Source organism: Cavia porcellus, unplaced genomic scaffold (assembly GCF_034190915.1).
Source record: "Cavia porcellus strain 051 isolate PalLab524CR breed Dunkin Hartley unplaced genomic scaffold, mCavPor4.1 scaffold_14, whole genome shotgun sequence".
NCBI lineage: Eukaryota > Metazoa > Chordata > Mammalia > Rodentia > Caviidae > Cavia > Cavia porcellus.
In genome coordinates this window covers 65,302,758-65,317,325 of record NW_026947497.1, presented here as the reverse complement: position 1 = coordinate 65,317,325, position 14,568 = coordinate 65,302,758, and the positions used below count along the sequence as shown (strand labels likewise).

The 14,568-nt window shown below is 44.9% G+C and overlaps 1 protein-coding gene across 6 annotated transcripts in view; it reads left to right on the top strand.

Annotated features, from left to right (window-relative positions):
* Positions 1–14,568, top strand: part of Mcf2l2 (MCF.2 cell line derived transforming sequence-like 2) — a 196,929-nt gene that overhangs the window by 88,511 nt on the left and 93,850 nt on the right. For all 6 annotated transcript variants that reach the window (XM_063261110.1, XM_063261109.1, XM_063261115.1 and 3 more), the window contains 3 exons: positions 129–320; positions 2,926–3,117; positions 9,741–9,918. In XM_063261110.1, the coding sequence (XP_063117180.1) occupies positions 129–320; positions 2,926–3,117; positions 9,741–9,918 (562 nt within the window). The remainder of the gene's footprint in view (positions 1–128; positions 321–2,925; positions 3,118–9,740; positions 9,919–14,568) is intronic.

Sequence of the window (14,568 nt, the reverse complement as noted above, 5' to 3'; positions counted from 1 at the left end):
GGCCTGAGTCAGCCGGACCTCCACAGCCTCCTTCTGGGTTCCCAGCACGCAGTGCCAGGCAGTTGTCAGCCTCACGATGCCCGGCTCCTGTGCCAGCCTCTCACACCTGATAGATGTCCCTTCTGCAGGAGCCCTTGGAGAAGGCACAGCTGCTCACCCTGGCCGGAGACCAGCTCATCCAGAGCCACCATTACGCAGCGGATTCCATCAGGCCCAAGTGTGCAGAGCTCAGGCACCTCTGTGACGACTTCATCAATGAAAACAAGAAAAAATACAACATTTTAGGGAAGTCCCTGGAACTGCACAGACAGCTGGACAAGGTGAGCAAATGGAATGGCAAATATGCAAGAGTTGGTTTGGGTTTTAAGAGGGTTTAGCGGGCAGCCTGTGTGCTGAGCTGGACCTTCAGCCCTTTTTAGTTTGTTTGGAGACAAGACCTCTGTAAGTCACTAAACTGATTAGTCTAGGCTTGAACTTGGGATCCTCCAGGAGCAGTGGGATTACAGATGAGAGCCACCACCACTGGCTGTAAAACAGTTCGGTCATCTTGGTTCTCCTTCCTCATGAGCTGGCTGAGAAGAGCGAGTATTTTATATAAAAAGTGCCCTATGTAAAATAAAAAATGCTTAGGAGACATTAAAAACTTGTGGATTTGAGGTCTGAGCAGCACAGGAGGTAAAAAGCACCCTGGTCTTTCTATGGAGAAGCAGACTTGCAAAGCACGTTTTGGCCTCGTCCTGTGGGCATATTTCTCAAGTACCTTCCAGGTCCATAGAGAATCAAGCATTAGATTTGCAAAGTGCCTCATGAGAGGCAAGAGCTCATAAATGCTCTTAGAGAAGCTCGAGGGAGAATGAGCTTTGTGTACACCCTACCATATCTGGGCACCCACACTGTTTCTGCCAGGTACATCACTATGCCACCTGTTTAATCCTCCAGGCAGCCTGTGAGGACAGTACTAATGCCTCACCATACAGAGCAGAGAGTGGTATGCAGTGGGCCTCAGGACTTGGCACATGCGCCAGGCGTGGTGGCACACACCTGGAATCCCTGCACTCAGGAGGCTGAGGCAGGAGCCTCAAGTTCCAGGCCAGCCTGGGCTACACAGTGAAGTCCAGCCCAGCCTGAGCTATGTACTGAGACCCTGTCTCAAAAAACAAACAAACAGAAGACTTGGCCCTGTGGGAATTCCCTAGTGAGTGGGCTGTAACTGCAGATTCGCTGATGCAGTGCCTTGGAGACTCAGGTTTTTTGAGCCTGGGTGATGCCTAGGGATCTGTATTTTAGTGGAGTACCCAGGTGATGGTGCTACTGGTGCAGGCAGTCCAGGGTCCACACTGAGAATCCCAGGAGGAGTGATTATCTAAGGCCACCCAAGGTGTAAACAGGGGAAGCCAGATTGTCAGATTAGAGGGCAGCTCCTTAGGGTAGACAGCAAGGCCACACAGCAAGCCTCACAGGCAGAGGCGAGCCATGGCTGAGTTCCTCAGAAGCAGCAGTTGGGACTGCTGGCGTCTTCCCTGTCAGCTGTTCCCAGGCCACATATGGCCGGCTGATGGCCATGAGTCAGCACCCCACATTCCCACGGCTGCTTCTGTCCACCCAGGCTGTTTATAGCACCCCACTGCCAAGGGATTTTAACGTCAGTGAGTACAGCTGTCCAGAAGCAGGTGGCTCGGAAGGGGGTGCATGGCCTGCCCTGGGTGCCGAACTCACTGCCCAGTCCTCTTCCTTACTCTGCAGAGGGTGCCAGCTTGGCGTTTTCCACAGAGCTAAGCATGGTGTGTAAAGCGAAAGTCTTAAAGCACAGGGTCATATTAGCTTGAATATCCAAACCCGTAGGGATCCAAAGCTGTTAATCATGGCCACCTATGTCTCCCATTCCCTCTCCCTTCTCCACATGAATAAGCATTCATTTTTAAATGCCTTTTTGTGTTGTTATTTGAAATGTAATATGTATTTCTTGTCGATAATTTGAGGGGAGACAAACACTCAAGTTGTCTGTTATTGCCCTACTTAGAAATAAGCACCTTAGAGTTTTCTTTTGTAATCTTTTTACATTGGCGTGATTATTTTATGCCACTCTTCCGTTCCATGATAAATGTAAACACAGATGTACTTGCTCTGAAAACTCAGGCAGCACAAGAACCCCACCTGTCTGTTAGTGTCGGAGGGAAGTCCAATAAAAGAGCAAAGAAAATAAGTCACATCCATCTTTTTTCCTCCTTCTTTTTTGAGACAGAATCTTACCGTGTAGTTGAGGCTGTTCTTGAACTCACAGTAGTCCTCCTGCCTCAGCCTCCTGAGTGCTGAGATTACAGGCATGTGCTACCATACCCTGATTTTATCCAAACATCGGGAAAATTTGAGGATTAGTCTCTGAGTTACAAAGCTTCATATGCTAGGATTCTTCTGTAAGAAAGACAGATGCCAAGACACGGAAATGGGGATCCCGTGGGAATCCAAAGAGGAAAGCCATATTTGTGTCAGAAGGATGTCTCCTGCCCTAGGAAGCTCCTTCAGAGTCGGGCCTAACGCCTCACTTCTCACCCTGCGTTCTCGTGACTGTTGTGGGCATCACACTGATGGAGGGGCCTCAAAGCCACTGCATTTCTCTGTGGTCAACTGGCCTGGAAATAAAAATTTAACTTTCTGCTCCTGGAGATGCAGCGGTGAGTGGAAATGTGAAGAACATTTATCTGATTCACTTCATGGATTGAATGACTTCTCTGAGGTGCAGGCCCAGGTAGAAATAAGTTGGCCTCGTCTTCCTCCTAGTTTTCTTTACAATGGGGAGTGCCCTAAAATTGGTGCTGCTCCCAACAACTTCCCGTGGGCCCACCATCCTCCCTGTAGGCGCTCCAACCTGGGAGCGTGGCTCTTGTCAGGTAAATTGTGCCATGTTTTGTTTCTTTTTCTCGAAAGGTCAGCCAGTGGTGTGAGGCGGGCATCTACCTCTTGGCATCCCAAGCTGTGGACAAGTGCCAGTCTCGAGAGGGAATCGATGTGGCCTTGAATGACATCAAGACATTTCTAGGCACTGCCAAGGAGTACCAGTTGCTCAGCCCCAAGGAGTTTTACAACCAGTTTGAGCTGATACTCACCTTTGATGTCAAGGTACCGTTTCTGGGTTGTTTCGGCCCTGTGGCCAGGAAAGGAATGAGGGAGAAAGGGACTTTGCTTGTGGCCTCAGAATGGCCCTGCAAGAGAAACCAGGCAGGCTGTGTGAGACAGCCGGCTTTTCCCTGAACCCTCAGGTGGCCTCTGAGGCTCCTGGCCAGAATATCTTGGCAGAGACGTTCAAATTCAAATACTGCTCACATACCTCCTGCAGCCATTCATTTCCCCACAAAGACCTGTGAGCCTCTTGGTAAATCATGCGTGGCAGGGGGTGCCGAGGACACAGTGCTGAGTGGGAACAGCCCTGCTCCCATCCCACGTGGCGCTTGCAGTTTAGTGGGACCCTAATAAAATAATCCCACCAAGGAATGCATTTGAGCAGAGAGGAGTACCCTGAAGGCAGGAGCCGGGGGGGGGGGGGGGCATGTGACAGGAGAATGTGACCTGGACAGGGGTCAGAGAAGGCAGCACCTTCCTGGACAGAAGGAACAAAGCTAGAGGACCGTGACATGGTGCAAAATCCAAGGTCAGGATTGAGTCTAGAGAGCAAGGAGACATTATTTGGGCTGAGGTTAGAGAAGGACAGATGAGGTAGGGTTTTATGGGCCACATGGAGAAGTTTGGTCCTTGTTCCGTGAGCAGGGGGAAACCACTGAAGGACTGAACCAGGAAAAAACGCGTGACTGCATTTGCAGTCCGAGAAGATTGTTCTTCTGCTAAGTCAGCAGGCTGTAGAGGGCACAGCGTCCTTGGAGGTCAACAGCACCCTGTGTGGGCCTCTGTTTTAGAGACTTCTCCACCTTATGAGTAATGGACACTTTCCAGTATCTGACTCAAACATTTTCAGGGTTCTGTACTTGCAAAGTGGATGAAAGGAGTGAACATAGGCATTGTTGATGACCATAGGGACAGGATTTAGGGAACACAACAAAGGATGGCGGCGAACTCTGAATTAGCAAGAAGCAGGGAGCAGCTACTCCTGCTAACCCAGAAAGGCCAAGGGGAACCCAAGAAGAGCTGTGACCCTGAGAAAGGGCAAGCAGTGGGGATTTGGGTGAGAACACTGCTACAGTTTGGACCTGAAATGACCTCCAACGGCCCATGTGTTAGAGGCGTGGTCTTAGGTTTGCACTAATAGTGGAAGTGTTAAGAGGGGATCTTGGGGTTACTGGGAGTGTGGCCTTGAAAAGGCCCTTGGGGGGCTGGGGATTTAGCTCAGCGGCATAAGCGCCTGCCTTGCAAGCAGGCAGTCGTGAGTTCGATCCCCGGTACCGATAAAAAGGAAAAAGACCAAAAAAAAAAAAAGAAAGAAAGAAAAGGCCCTTGGGCCCCCAGCTTCTCCTCTTCCTCTCTCTTTGCCTCCCACCATGAGCCGAACAGCTTGCACCACTGCACACTCCCCCCCGATGCCGTCCTGCCTGTCCATTGGCTCAAAAGGAATGGGGCCAAGTGATCCTGGAGTGGAATCTTAAAAACTGTGACTCAAATTAAACCTTTCTTCTTTTTAAGTTGGTTATCATAGGGGTTTTGTTACAGTAACAGAAGAGTAAACACAGCTATATACTCCTTTTTTTTTGTTTGTTTGTTTCCCTCTGATTTGGCAGTGATACTTTCCATTGCTGTAAACCAACCAAAAGCCCACAAACTCATCTGATGGAGTTCTAGAAGATGTTTCTTGGGGCACAGCACAGGGAGAGATGCAGCGGGGCTACTAATAGAGACTCTATGGCCTGTACCACTTTTTACAGGGGGAAAATCCTGTAGCTTTTCCCTGGAGCTAGGTCAAGAATCTACGCTGTCATATGACACGATTTACTTACATTTTGGTCATCTGTTTGTAATGTCTGTCTTGTTTATGGCACTGGCAGCTGCTGACAGGCAGGGTCTGTGCCTCCCCCATCCTCGTGCCCTTTTGCCTACTGTGCGGCCCGTGCAGGTTGAACAGCGGGCAGGCAGAGGCCACAGGAGCAGCTGGCATGGAGCTTTACCTAGACAGCTCTTTTCCTGCCTCCTCCCAGTGAGTTTTGGTCATGAGATGGGATCTTGGAGTGGGGTGCAGGGTGGGTAGGCCACCTTCCCCCAAGACAGGGGCCCTGCCACTCCCCACATGTGCACAAGGGACAAAGAGAAGGTGGTGTTGCACTGCTGATCACAGCATCAGCAGCTCCAGGTCAGAATTCCTGAGGCTGAGCATTCAGCCCAGCTGGCCGGCTTGGAGCTGTCAAGAGAAGTGAAATACGTCAGCCAGGGAGCCCTGCCGCAGCTGAAGTTCCGAACTCCTGCAGCAGATAAATCCTTCCCCCCTCAGTCACCTGCCAGAAGGTGAATAAAACATAATAAACCACCTCCAAGAAACACACAAAGCATGGCTGAGTGGAAGGATTAGAAGAAAAATAATCATCATAAATCCTGTCTCTAAAAGGAACCAAAGCGCATGGCTGTGCTTTGTATGTTCTTTCCAAAGTCCCCAGTGGAATTCAGTCTCAACTGTGACCCCCACTGGAGAGTTAGTTACTCCAGATGCAAGGGTACATTTGGCCCCGGCCTGCTCCTGTCTTACACACAAACTTCCCAAGCATGTGATGTCCTCCACCCTGTTGTGGCACAACAAGACAGGCCTCTTCCGATGCCTGACATCCTTTAGGACCTGGGTTCCAACCTTCTGATTTACTCAGTCCACATCAAGTGAAGGGCCACATATTAGCCGGGTGTAGCAATGCATGCCTATAATCCCAGCACTCAGGAGACTGAGGCAGAAGGATTGCTGCAAATTCGAGACCAGCCTGGGCTACAAAGTGAGCTCAAGGCCAGCCCAAATGGCATAGCAAAAAGAGACCCAAAAAAATGTTTTTAAATTATTTGGGTGCTTTTTTGAGAACTACTGTACTCAGTATTAGACATTCTGTCATATGTGCAGAAAAGACACAGTTCTTTTCTTTTTCTTTGGACTGTGATTCTAGGTTATAAGATTAAATATCCCATTGAGTCAGAGAGTGAGTTTTATCCACTGGAAGGTGATGACTTGGTTTTCAACGCCAGTGCTCTCCATTGCCTTACACAGGGGGACACATGCAGGTTGGTGCAGGCACATGTACTTCCTTACACAGGTGGCTGAAAGGGTGATAAGCAACAAGGCCACCGTGTGACCACCAAGGCCTTGTTTTCTAAAACCATTCTCAGTTAGAAAAATGAAACCAGGGCTCCTTGGAGAGACAGCTGCCTCCAGAAACACATAAGACGATCTGGAGCATTGCACGGTGGTGCCGGGAAGCAAGGATGCTGTAGAGCAAAACAACAGTGGTGGGATGTGAGAGCCGAGGGGAAGAGCAGCCCTCGGGGGCAAGGCTGGAAATGCTGAGCAAAAAATGAATAAAATGGGCTAAGACTGTAACTCGAAGGGGCCGGGGACAGCTCAGTGGCACAGCGCCTGCTTGGCAAGCACAAGGTTGTGAGTTTAAGTCTCAGTACCAAAAAAAAAAAAAAAAAGCTCCGAGATTACAACTTAAAACACTGATACAAATGACATGAGCAGGAAAGAGGAAATGAATTGCCCAGGCAGAATTCCAGATTATTGTGTCAATACTGTACCCTCAGTGTAATTCCCTGCCCCAGAAGTGTGGGCTGCATGTTGAAACTTTTCCCCAAAGAATATAAAAGAAAGGGAAATAAGAGCATAGCTAGGAGAGTGTAGAAGCTTCACAGATGCCACCATACCAGATGATCCAGGCCACCATCACCAGTGACAAATCACAGACCCGAGGCTCCCTTGATAAGACAGGATGACAAGCTTGGCCTCTCCTCCCAGTCTAACTGTGAGGAGGGCATTAGACGAATCCAGCCAAAGGACATTCTATAACCTCCCTGACTGGTACCCATCATACAGCTCAAGATCATCAAAACCAAGGAAAATTTAGAGACGATCAATGGTTAAGAAGACATGACAGCTGAATGTAATGCTTTGTCCTAGGGAGGAACTAAGAAATACAAAGTACATCTTTAATCATTGCCCTAGCAATATCAGTTCAAAGACGTTAGCTGTAGGGGGAGCTGGTACGGGGTATAGGAAATTCTCTGTCCTACTTTGCAATTTTATCATCAATCTCTTCTGAAAAAAAAGTACAAAACTTGAAAACTGGCCCATCTCTGCCTAAAGCTTGGATCTGTTGCACTGAAGGTCCAGTGACTGCGAACCACAACAGAAATTCAACTGCTGTTCTTAGAGGAGCCACTCTGTGACTGTCAGGGGCTCTTCCAGTACTTTCTTGGAAGTGTTATGGGGCCACCCTTAGCCCTCAGAAGTGTTATAGGGCCACCCTTAGCCTTCATTTGCCCCCACTATGGAGGACAGGGTGTGAAACCACCTCAGTAGCAAACAGCAATGTGTGATTGTTCACTTCCCCATCAGGTACACAGTGTGCACCAAGCACACTGGGCTGCTTCCTGGGAGGACGACCATGAGAGTCACGGTCCTTTTGATGATGCAGGTGCAGCAGCCTGATGCAAGACAAGCACCTTCCCAGTTGATGTTCTCTAGGTGTTCTCCAAAAACACCTAAAGGAAGGGACAGTGACACAGGGGACAAGATGGTCACCGTGGCTTAGAGAGACCAGAGTACAAGAAGTGATTGAGAAATATGATGAATGCTTCCATGTTAAAAATGTGTCATGATAAAAGACACATTGCCATGAATCCCCCTCGAAATACTCCCCTTCCTTTGAACACAGGGGTCCTCTCATTGTTGCCACTTCCTGAAGCAGTTGTGAAAGTCCTCTTTCCTGAGTGTCTTTATGAGGTAAGATAAAAATCAGTGGGCCAGGGATGTAGCTCAGTGGCACAAGCACCTGCCTGGCTAGCACCAGGTCCTGAATTCAATTCCCGCTATCAAAAAAAAAAAAAAAAGGCATCAGTGAACACCGCTGCCAAACGCCATCCAATGGAAAGACAGGCTCTTAGCACATCACGGCATGTCCTCGCTCTCCTTATTCCCCAGACCTGACACTGCACGGCTTCTGGCTCTGCCCAAAGTAAAAGTGATTGTGAAAGGGAAATGTGGAATTAATGCAAGATGCCAACGCAGTCACACAGTGCAACTGAAGACACTCAGGAAAGAGAACTTCCAGAACTGCTTTAGAGAAGGGCCAGAGCGAGAGATAAGTGTGTGTGAAGCAAGTGTTTTAGAGAAATTAATGATGATGTACCCTTTACTGTAACAAAGTTCTTTCTAATGTAAATATATGCTGTATTTTCCTCATATCACACTTCACATTCCACACTGTAGAAGATGCCTACATTACGTCTTCAGGATTTGCAAGAGTGGTTCAGGGAAGCAGTGGAGGTGGCACAAGAGGTGCCAGGCTGCAGGACGTGGGGCAGAAGGGTGTAGAGCATCCCTGGTGGGAGGGAAATCGAGGTCAAATCATGGGAGCCTAGCACTCCAGGACAAGGGATGGGGACTTTGTCCTGGTGTAGGTGGAAGCTTCTGCTGGGCTCTGAAACAGGCAAGTTATGTGATCAGCAACACATTCTAGGAGGATCGTGACCACTGCAATATGGACAATGGATTTGCAAGCAAAAAGAGGGCAGGGAAAAGCAGGAAGTGCAGTTGCAGGACTTTACTCAAGCTGAGGACTTCAGGGCCTGGTCTGCCTGTTCCCACCCGGAAGTTACACCCCAAAGTGTCCTGAGCCCTCGACCAGCGTGGTCTGCCCTGTGCCTGGCGTTGGTTCAGGGAGTCCGATTTCACATGCTGCCTTCATGCAGCATTAACACTAACGTCTTGGTCCTCTCGGGCTCATCTCTAAGCCACAAGGGCAGGGTACAGGTTCACCCCACAGACAGGCGTCAGGCTGGTGTGCCAAAGAAAAGGCTGCCCACTTCCCCTGACCACCAGAGCTGAAGGACGTGAGCCTTTGTCCCAAAGCAGGCAGTCCGTCTTTCCCCTGTTATTTCTTTTATGTGTCTCTTTCCTGCTTCACACTGGAGAACTGTGAATGTGTGTCCTTTTCATCACAGGTCCTTCTTGACTCCCTTGCTCCTGCCTCAAAATTTAGCCACTCTTTCCCCCTAAGAATACTTAATTCCCTTTCCCATTGGGCCTTTGTGTCTGACTTTGAAATCCTCCTGTTTTGAACATTGGTCTAAAACTCTTCACCTGAGTCTTTCAGTTCATGAATGTGGTATAAATCTCACTTACCGCCGTCATGTTTAATTCCCCTCAAAACTGTAGTGGTTTTGAGTATAAAAGTCATAGGCATTTTGCCATATGGTCAGTGGAGTTTACTGTACGTGACATCTTTTTGACCATGGACCGGCATGGTTAAGCGAACATTTATCCACTCGACAAACATTTACCAAGTACCAGTTACCCACAGCAGTGGGCCAGTCAGTGTCCCAGGTGCTGGAGATACAGGAATGGAGAGAACATGGCCGTGGCTCCCAGAGCTCTCAGCTGGGCACACAGGCTGTTAAAAGATTCTGGAGCAAAACAAGACTTTGCACAGTGACTTGCACAAGGATGGCCAGAGACGGCAGAGCTAGAGGGAAAGGGAAGGAAAGGGGATGCCCGGCGCCTGCGGGCTCAGCAGAGCCCTGTTGAACCTGACTTGTTTCTGTTCCTGCAGGTCAAAACCCAGAGAGTCTTGCAGAAGCTCGCTGACATGCAGGAAATCTTTCATAAGAGACAAGTGAGCCTGATGAAACTGGCGGCCAAACAGACCCGCCCAGTGCAACCCGTGGCCCCCCATCCTGAGTCCTCCCCAAAATGGGTGTCACCAAAACCCAGCCAGCCCTCCACCTCGGGTAGGTTCTGCTTCCCCAGTGCCTCTTTGAGAGCTGAGATCGTGGTCGTCTAAGTGGTCAGGGCCTTGCCAAATATGATTGAAGGCGAAGTGTCTATGTGACACAGTGCAGATATGGAAGACTTTACTCCCATAACACCAGGGACTCCGTGTAACAAAAGGCTCTGAGTCTGGTAAAGGAATAATACAGTCACATAAATAAAGTTAGCTTGGAATTGAGCCCCTCAAGGGTGGTAGAAGGTTTGTGATCTATTACCAGCCAGGTGCTAAAATTGGTTCTTTGCAAAGATTTGTTTTAAAAATCGGATGAGTCCTTACACCAGCCCCACAGTCTTGATGGCTGTAGCTTATTAGGAAGCTTTAAGATCAGGTCACGCCACTTTCTTTTTCAAGATTGTTTTGCTTATTTTAGGTCTTTATAAATTTTGGAATCGTGTTTCAATTTCTGCTAGCATTGGGACTGGGGTTGCACTGAACATACGGATCAATTTGGGGAGAACTTGTCTTACAGAGGAGTCTTTCAGTTCATGAATGTGGTATAAATCTCACTTACCGCCGTCATGTTTAATTCCCCTCAAAACTGTAGTGGTTTCGAGTATAAAGGTCATAGGCATTTTGCCATATGGTCAGTGGAGTTTACTGTACGCGACTCACGTAAAACACTTATGTACAATGTACGGACATAGAATCTGAAGGGGCCCGCTTGACTCCTGCTTAGGTATGTGTGCTTTTTCGCCTTACTTGCTATAACTGGGACCCACAGTACAATATCAAGCAGAAGTGGTGAGAACAGATGTTTTTGTCTTTTCCCAGTATTAATGGAAGGAGTTCACGTTTCACCTTTAGCTATGATGCTGCCTGTAAGTTTTCCGTGTATGCTTTATACAGATTGATTCCTAGTTTTTTGAGGGTTTTTATCAGGAATGATGGTTGAGTTGTTCAGAGGTTTTTCTTTTTTTTTTTTTTTTTTTTAAAAAAAAGCAAAACAGAAAAAAGGATAGAAATGATACAGAATTTCAAAACAAAATAGGAAATTAATACCCGTTAATATATTGCACATTGTTATCTTAGAAGTAGTTGTTCAGGTTACAAGATTTAGGCACAAAAAATGATCAATCAGTCAAACAATAAAAGCGAAACTGTTCTTTTTGATGAACTAACAGAGATTAGTAGCACAGTTATCTATCTTGTGTATATACATACACACACATATATGTATACCTAAATATATAGATATAATCTTTTTCTTTCTTTTTCCTTTTCTCCTTTGCTCCATCTCAGTTGTTCTTTCCTTTTTTGCACTTTCTTTCCTTTTCATTTTCACAATCGCTATTGTACATTTTGGATCTTACTACTCTTTCATTTTTTTATACTAGGGAGACAATATATTTACAAATGTGGGTTTGATTTATTTCACTTATGAGTATGGCTTCAAGTTTCCTCCCTTTACTTATAAAAGCCTCAAGATTATCTTTCTTTACAGCTGAGTAATACTCCACTGTATAAAATACATCTTTTTTATCCATTCTGCAGTTGATGAGCATTTGGGTTGTTTCCAAATTTAGCAAACTGTGCTGCTATAAACATGGGTGCATTTATATCACATGGCATGATGTTTTCAGTTTTTTTGGAGAATACCCAGAAGGGAAATGGGACCTCCCATCCTAGTTTTTTGAGGAATCTCCATACAGATTTCCACAGTGGTTGTATCAGTCTACACTGCCACCAATAGTGGAGAAGGATTCCTTTGCATTTGTTATTGGTGGATTTCTTGATGGCAGCCATTCTTTCTGAGGTGAGCTGGAATCTCAGTGTTGTTTTAATTTGCATTTCTTGAATGACCAGTGATGCTGAACATTTCTTCATGTATTTATTTGCCATTTGTATTTCTTCATCTGAGAAGTGCACATTCATCTCAGATGCCCATTTTTGGATTGGGTCTTTGAATTTGGTGGGGGACTGATGTTTTTCAACTCTTTATATGTTCTAGATAAAAGTTCTTTGTCTGAGGGATAGTTGCCTAAAATTCTTTCCCATTCTTTGGTTGTTGTTGTTTTTTTTTTTTTTTTCACTCTGTTAGTGATTCCTTTTGAAGTGAAAAATTTTCAGAGGCTTTTTGGCATTAAGATATTGCCTGGCTTTCTCCATGCAATCCACTGTTAATATGTGTAGTAGATTACAGTGATTTTTTTCAAATGTTAAAGCAGGTGTATGCTCTTGGGATAAACTACTCTTGAACATGACGTGTAAGTCATCTGTCACATATATATCGTGAATCTGCGTTACTAACCGCGTGTATTCATAATGTTTCTGTTTTTCATTTCGTGTTTGCCCCTTACCTCTGGTAATGTTTTTAAGTATGTTTTGTGTAATATTAGTGTGGCAGCCACCACTTTTTATGCTTTCACATACACATGAGTTGCATTTCTATTCTTCTGTTTGCAATATATTTTGGAAGAATATATTTTTAGGAGGCCAGCAAATATTTTTTACAATTTACCTTTTATTCTTTATGTTTGCGACATATTTTTGTGGGAACATGTACTTCCATCTTATCTTCTTAATATATTTTATATTTTGTTTACATCTGTCTTTTAATTGGAGTGTTTAATCTACTTATATGCAATGTAATTATTGAAATAGTTGGATTCAAAATGGCTACTATTTTGTTATTCTCTTTCTCTCTCGCTCTCTCACTCTTTTACTGGATTCTGAACCACTTCTTTTTTTTTCTGTTACTTTGCCATTTTTGTCATGAATTACACAATAATGGGAGTGAATATATACAAGATTTTGAAACAGTTTCAGTGTGATCTTTTTCATTGTCTTTACTAAATGGAAACTTACAATTATAAATTAGATTACTACCTCAGAAAGTATCTAATTTGAATAGTGAGAGCTATGTGTTATTACAAAGAAAAAAAAGTTGTATCGAGCCCAAAGGAAGCAGTGATTAACTAATCCAAGTGGTCCAACAGGCTTAGGATGCAACTGTCACCTCCAGTGAAAGAATTTTGCATGCTCTTACCAACGTTATGGTATGTCAAATGTCTTTTAAAATCAGCAAGCCTTTAATAGCAATAAATTAGCTTGGGAGCAATTAAAGCAGCTGATAGTTCTCCTATGTAGCTAATTTGGATCCACTAATGGGCAAACTGAAGAATCTCCAGACTTCCTACCATAATCTAGCTTGTATTCTCAGCAGGGACCAGAGAAATTGAGAAATGGTAACAGGATACATTTTTTTAATTAAAAAAATTAAAAGAAAGAAGGAGATTAAGATAAAAGAGGACATAACAGGTCAGAACGGAACAACTTAAGCAACATAGTGTTTCACCACAAGTAACCCGACATAACAGTAGCTACCATAGTGTCTCTTTCCTTGAAATATTTGAGTATAACTTCATATATTATAGCATCAAACACAACATGACAGTGTAAAACCATTCAAGAGAATGAAAGTATTACAGGGTATTTAGAACCAACTAGCAGAAAATGAACAATGGTTTCTATATTATCTCCTTGTCTATAAAAATTTTTGTTTATACTATCACATATAATAAAATCCAGTAAGATACAACATGATAAACCAATGGAGACAGAAGAACCAAAGCTACATGGGACTTCAAAATAAGATGATATTATATCAGCACTAGCTATTATATTGTCCTGTTTTCTTCAAAATAACTGTTCATACCATCACAGACAACAAAATCAAACAACTCAGAATAGAACCATTCCAATTAATGAAAACATTATAAGGCTTCAAAGCAATAAAATGGGGAATCCTGAACCATTTATTTAGGAATGACCATGCACTTCCTTCATGCCTCAAATCCTACTTTGAATCAATATCTTGTTACTCTGTATAAACACAGGAAAATTTACACTGCACAATTTGAACTCAGCCTGGGCAACTTAGCAACTTAGTGAGACCCTGTCTCAGAATATCGAAAAAGGAGCCGGGGATGCTGCTCAATGCAAAGACGTAGAGTTCATGCCCCAGAGCCAAATAAGACAGATAATCAATCAAATAGGTTTTAAGATAGCTCATATTCTGACACTGAACTGGTATTAAAATGTTTAGATAGTCATTTGTCTTTTAATGAAATTAAGAAAAAGGAGAGAGAGAAAGAGAGATAGACAGAGAGAGAGAGAGAGAGAGAGAGAGAGAGAGAGAGGGACACTGAGGCTCCCAGGGTTTACTTTAGCATCTTATTGTGACCCCCAGTGCTCTTTATTCCTCCCCGTAGATCTGAAGTGGCATCTTGTCATCCAGCGTCTCTCTTCAGGGTAAGGAGCTCCTGTTAGCATTCCTTGTTGAGAGGTTGGCAGCAAGATTTTAGTTTTCATTTACCTGTAAATTATGGAGTAATTCTCCATTTAGTAAAATTCCTGGCCCCCGTCTCCCATTGTATACTCTACATTTTAGGAATAATCTTTTTCCTCTTTTTATTCGTGTATGTTTGTGATACATAATCAATCATTCATCGCGGGGAACATATATATGGGTGTATTGCATCTTGCTCCTTTTCACTTTCCCTTCTCCCCTTGCTGTCCCTCCAATTTCCAGCTGCTTTCTCATCTCCACAAAGTCTATCTCCCTGTTTTATTCCATCCATCATTTACTTTGTTCTTTGAATTATTTATA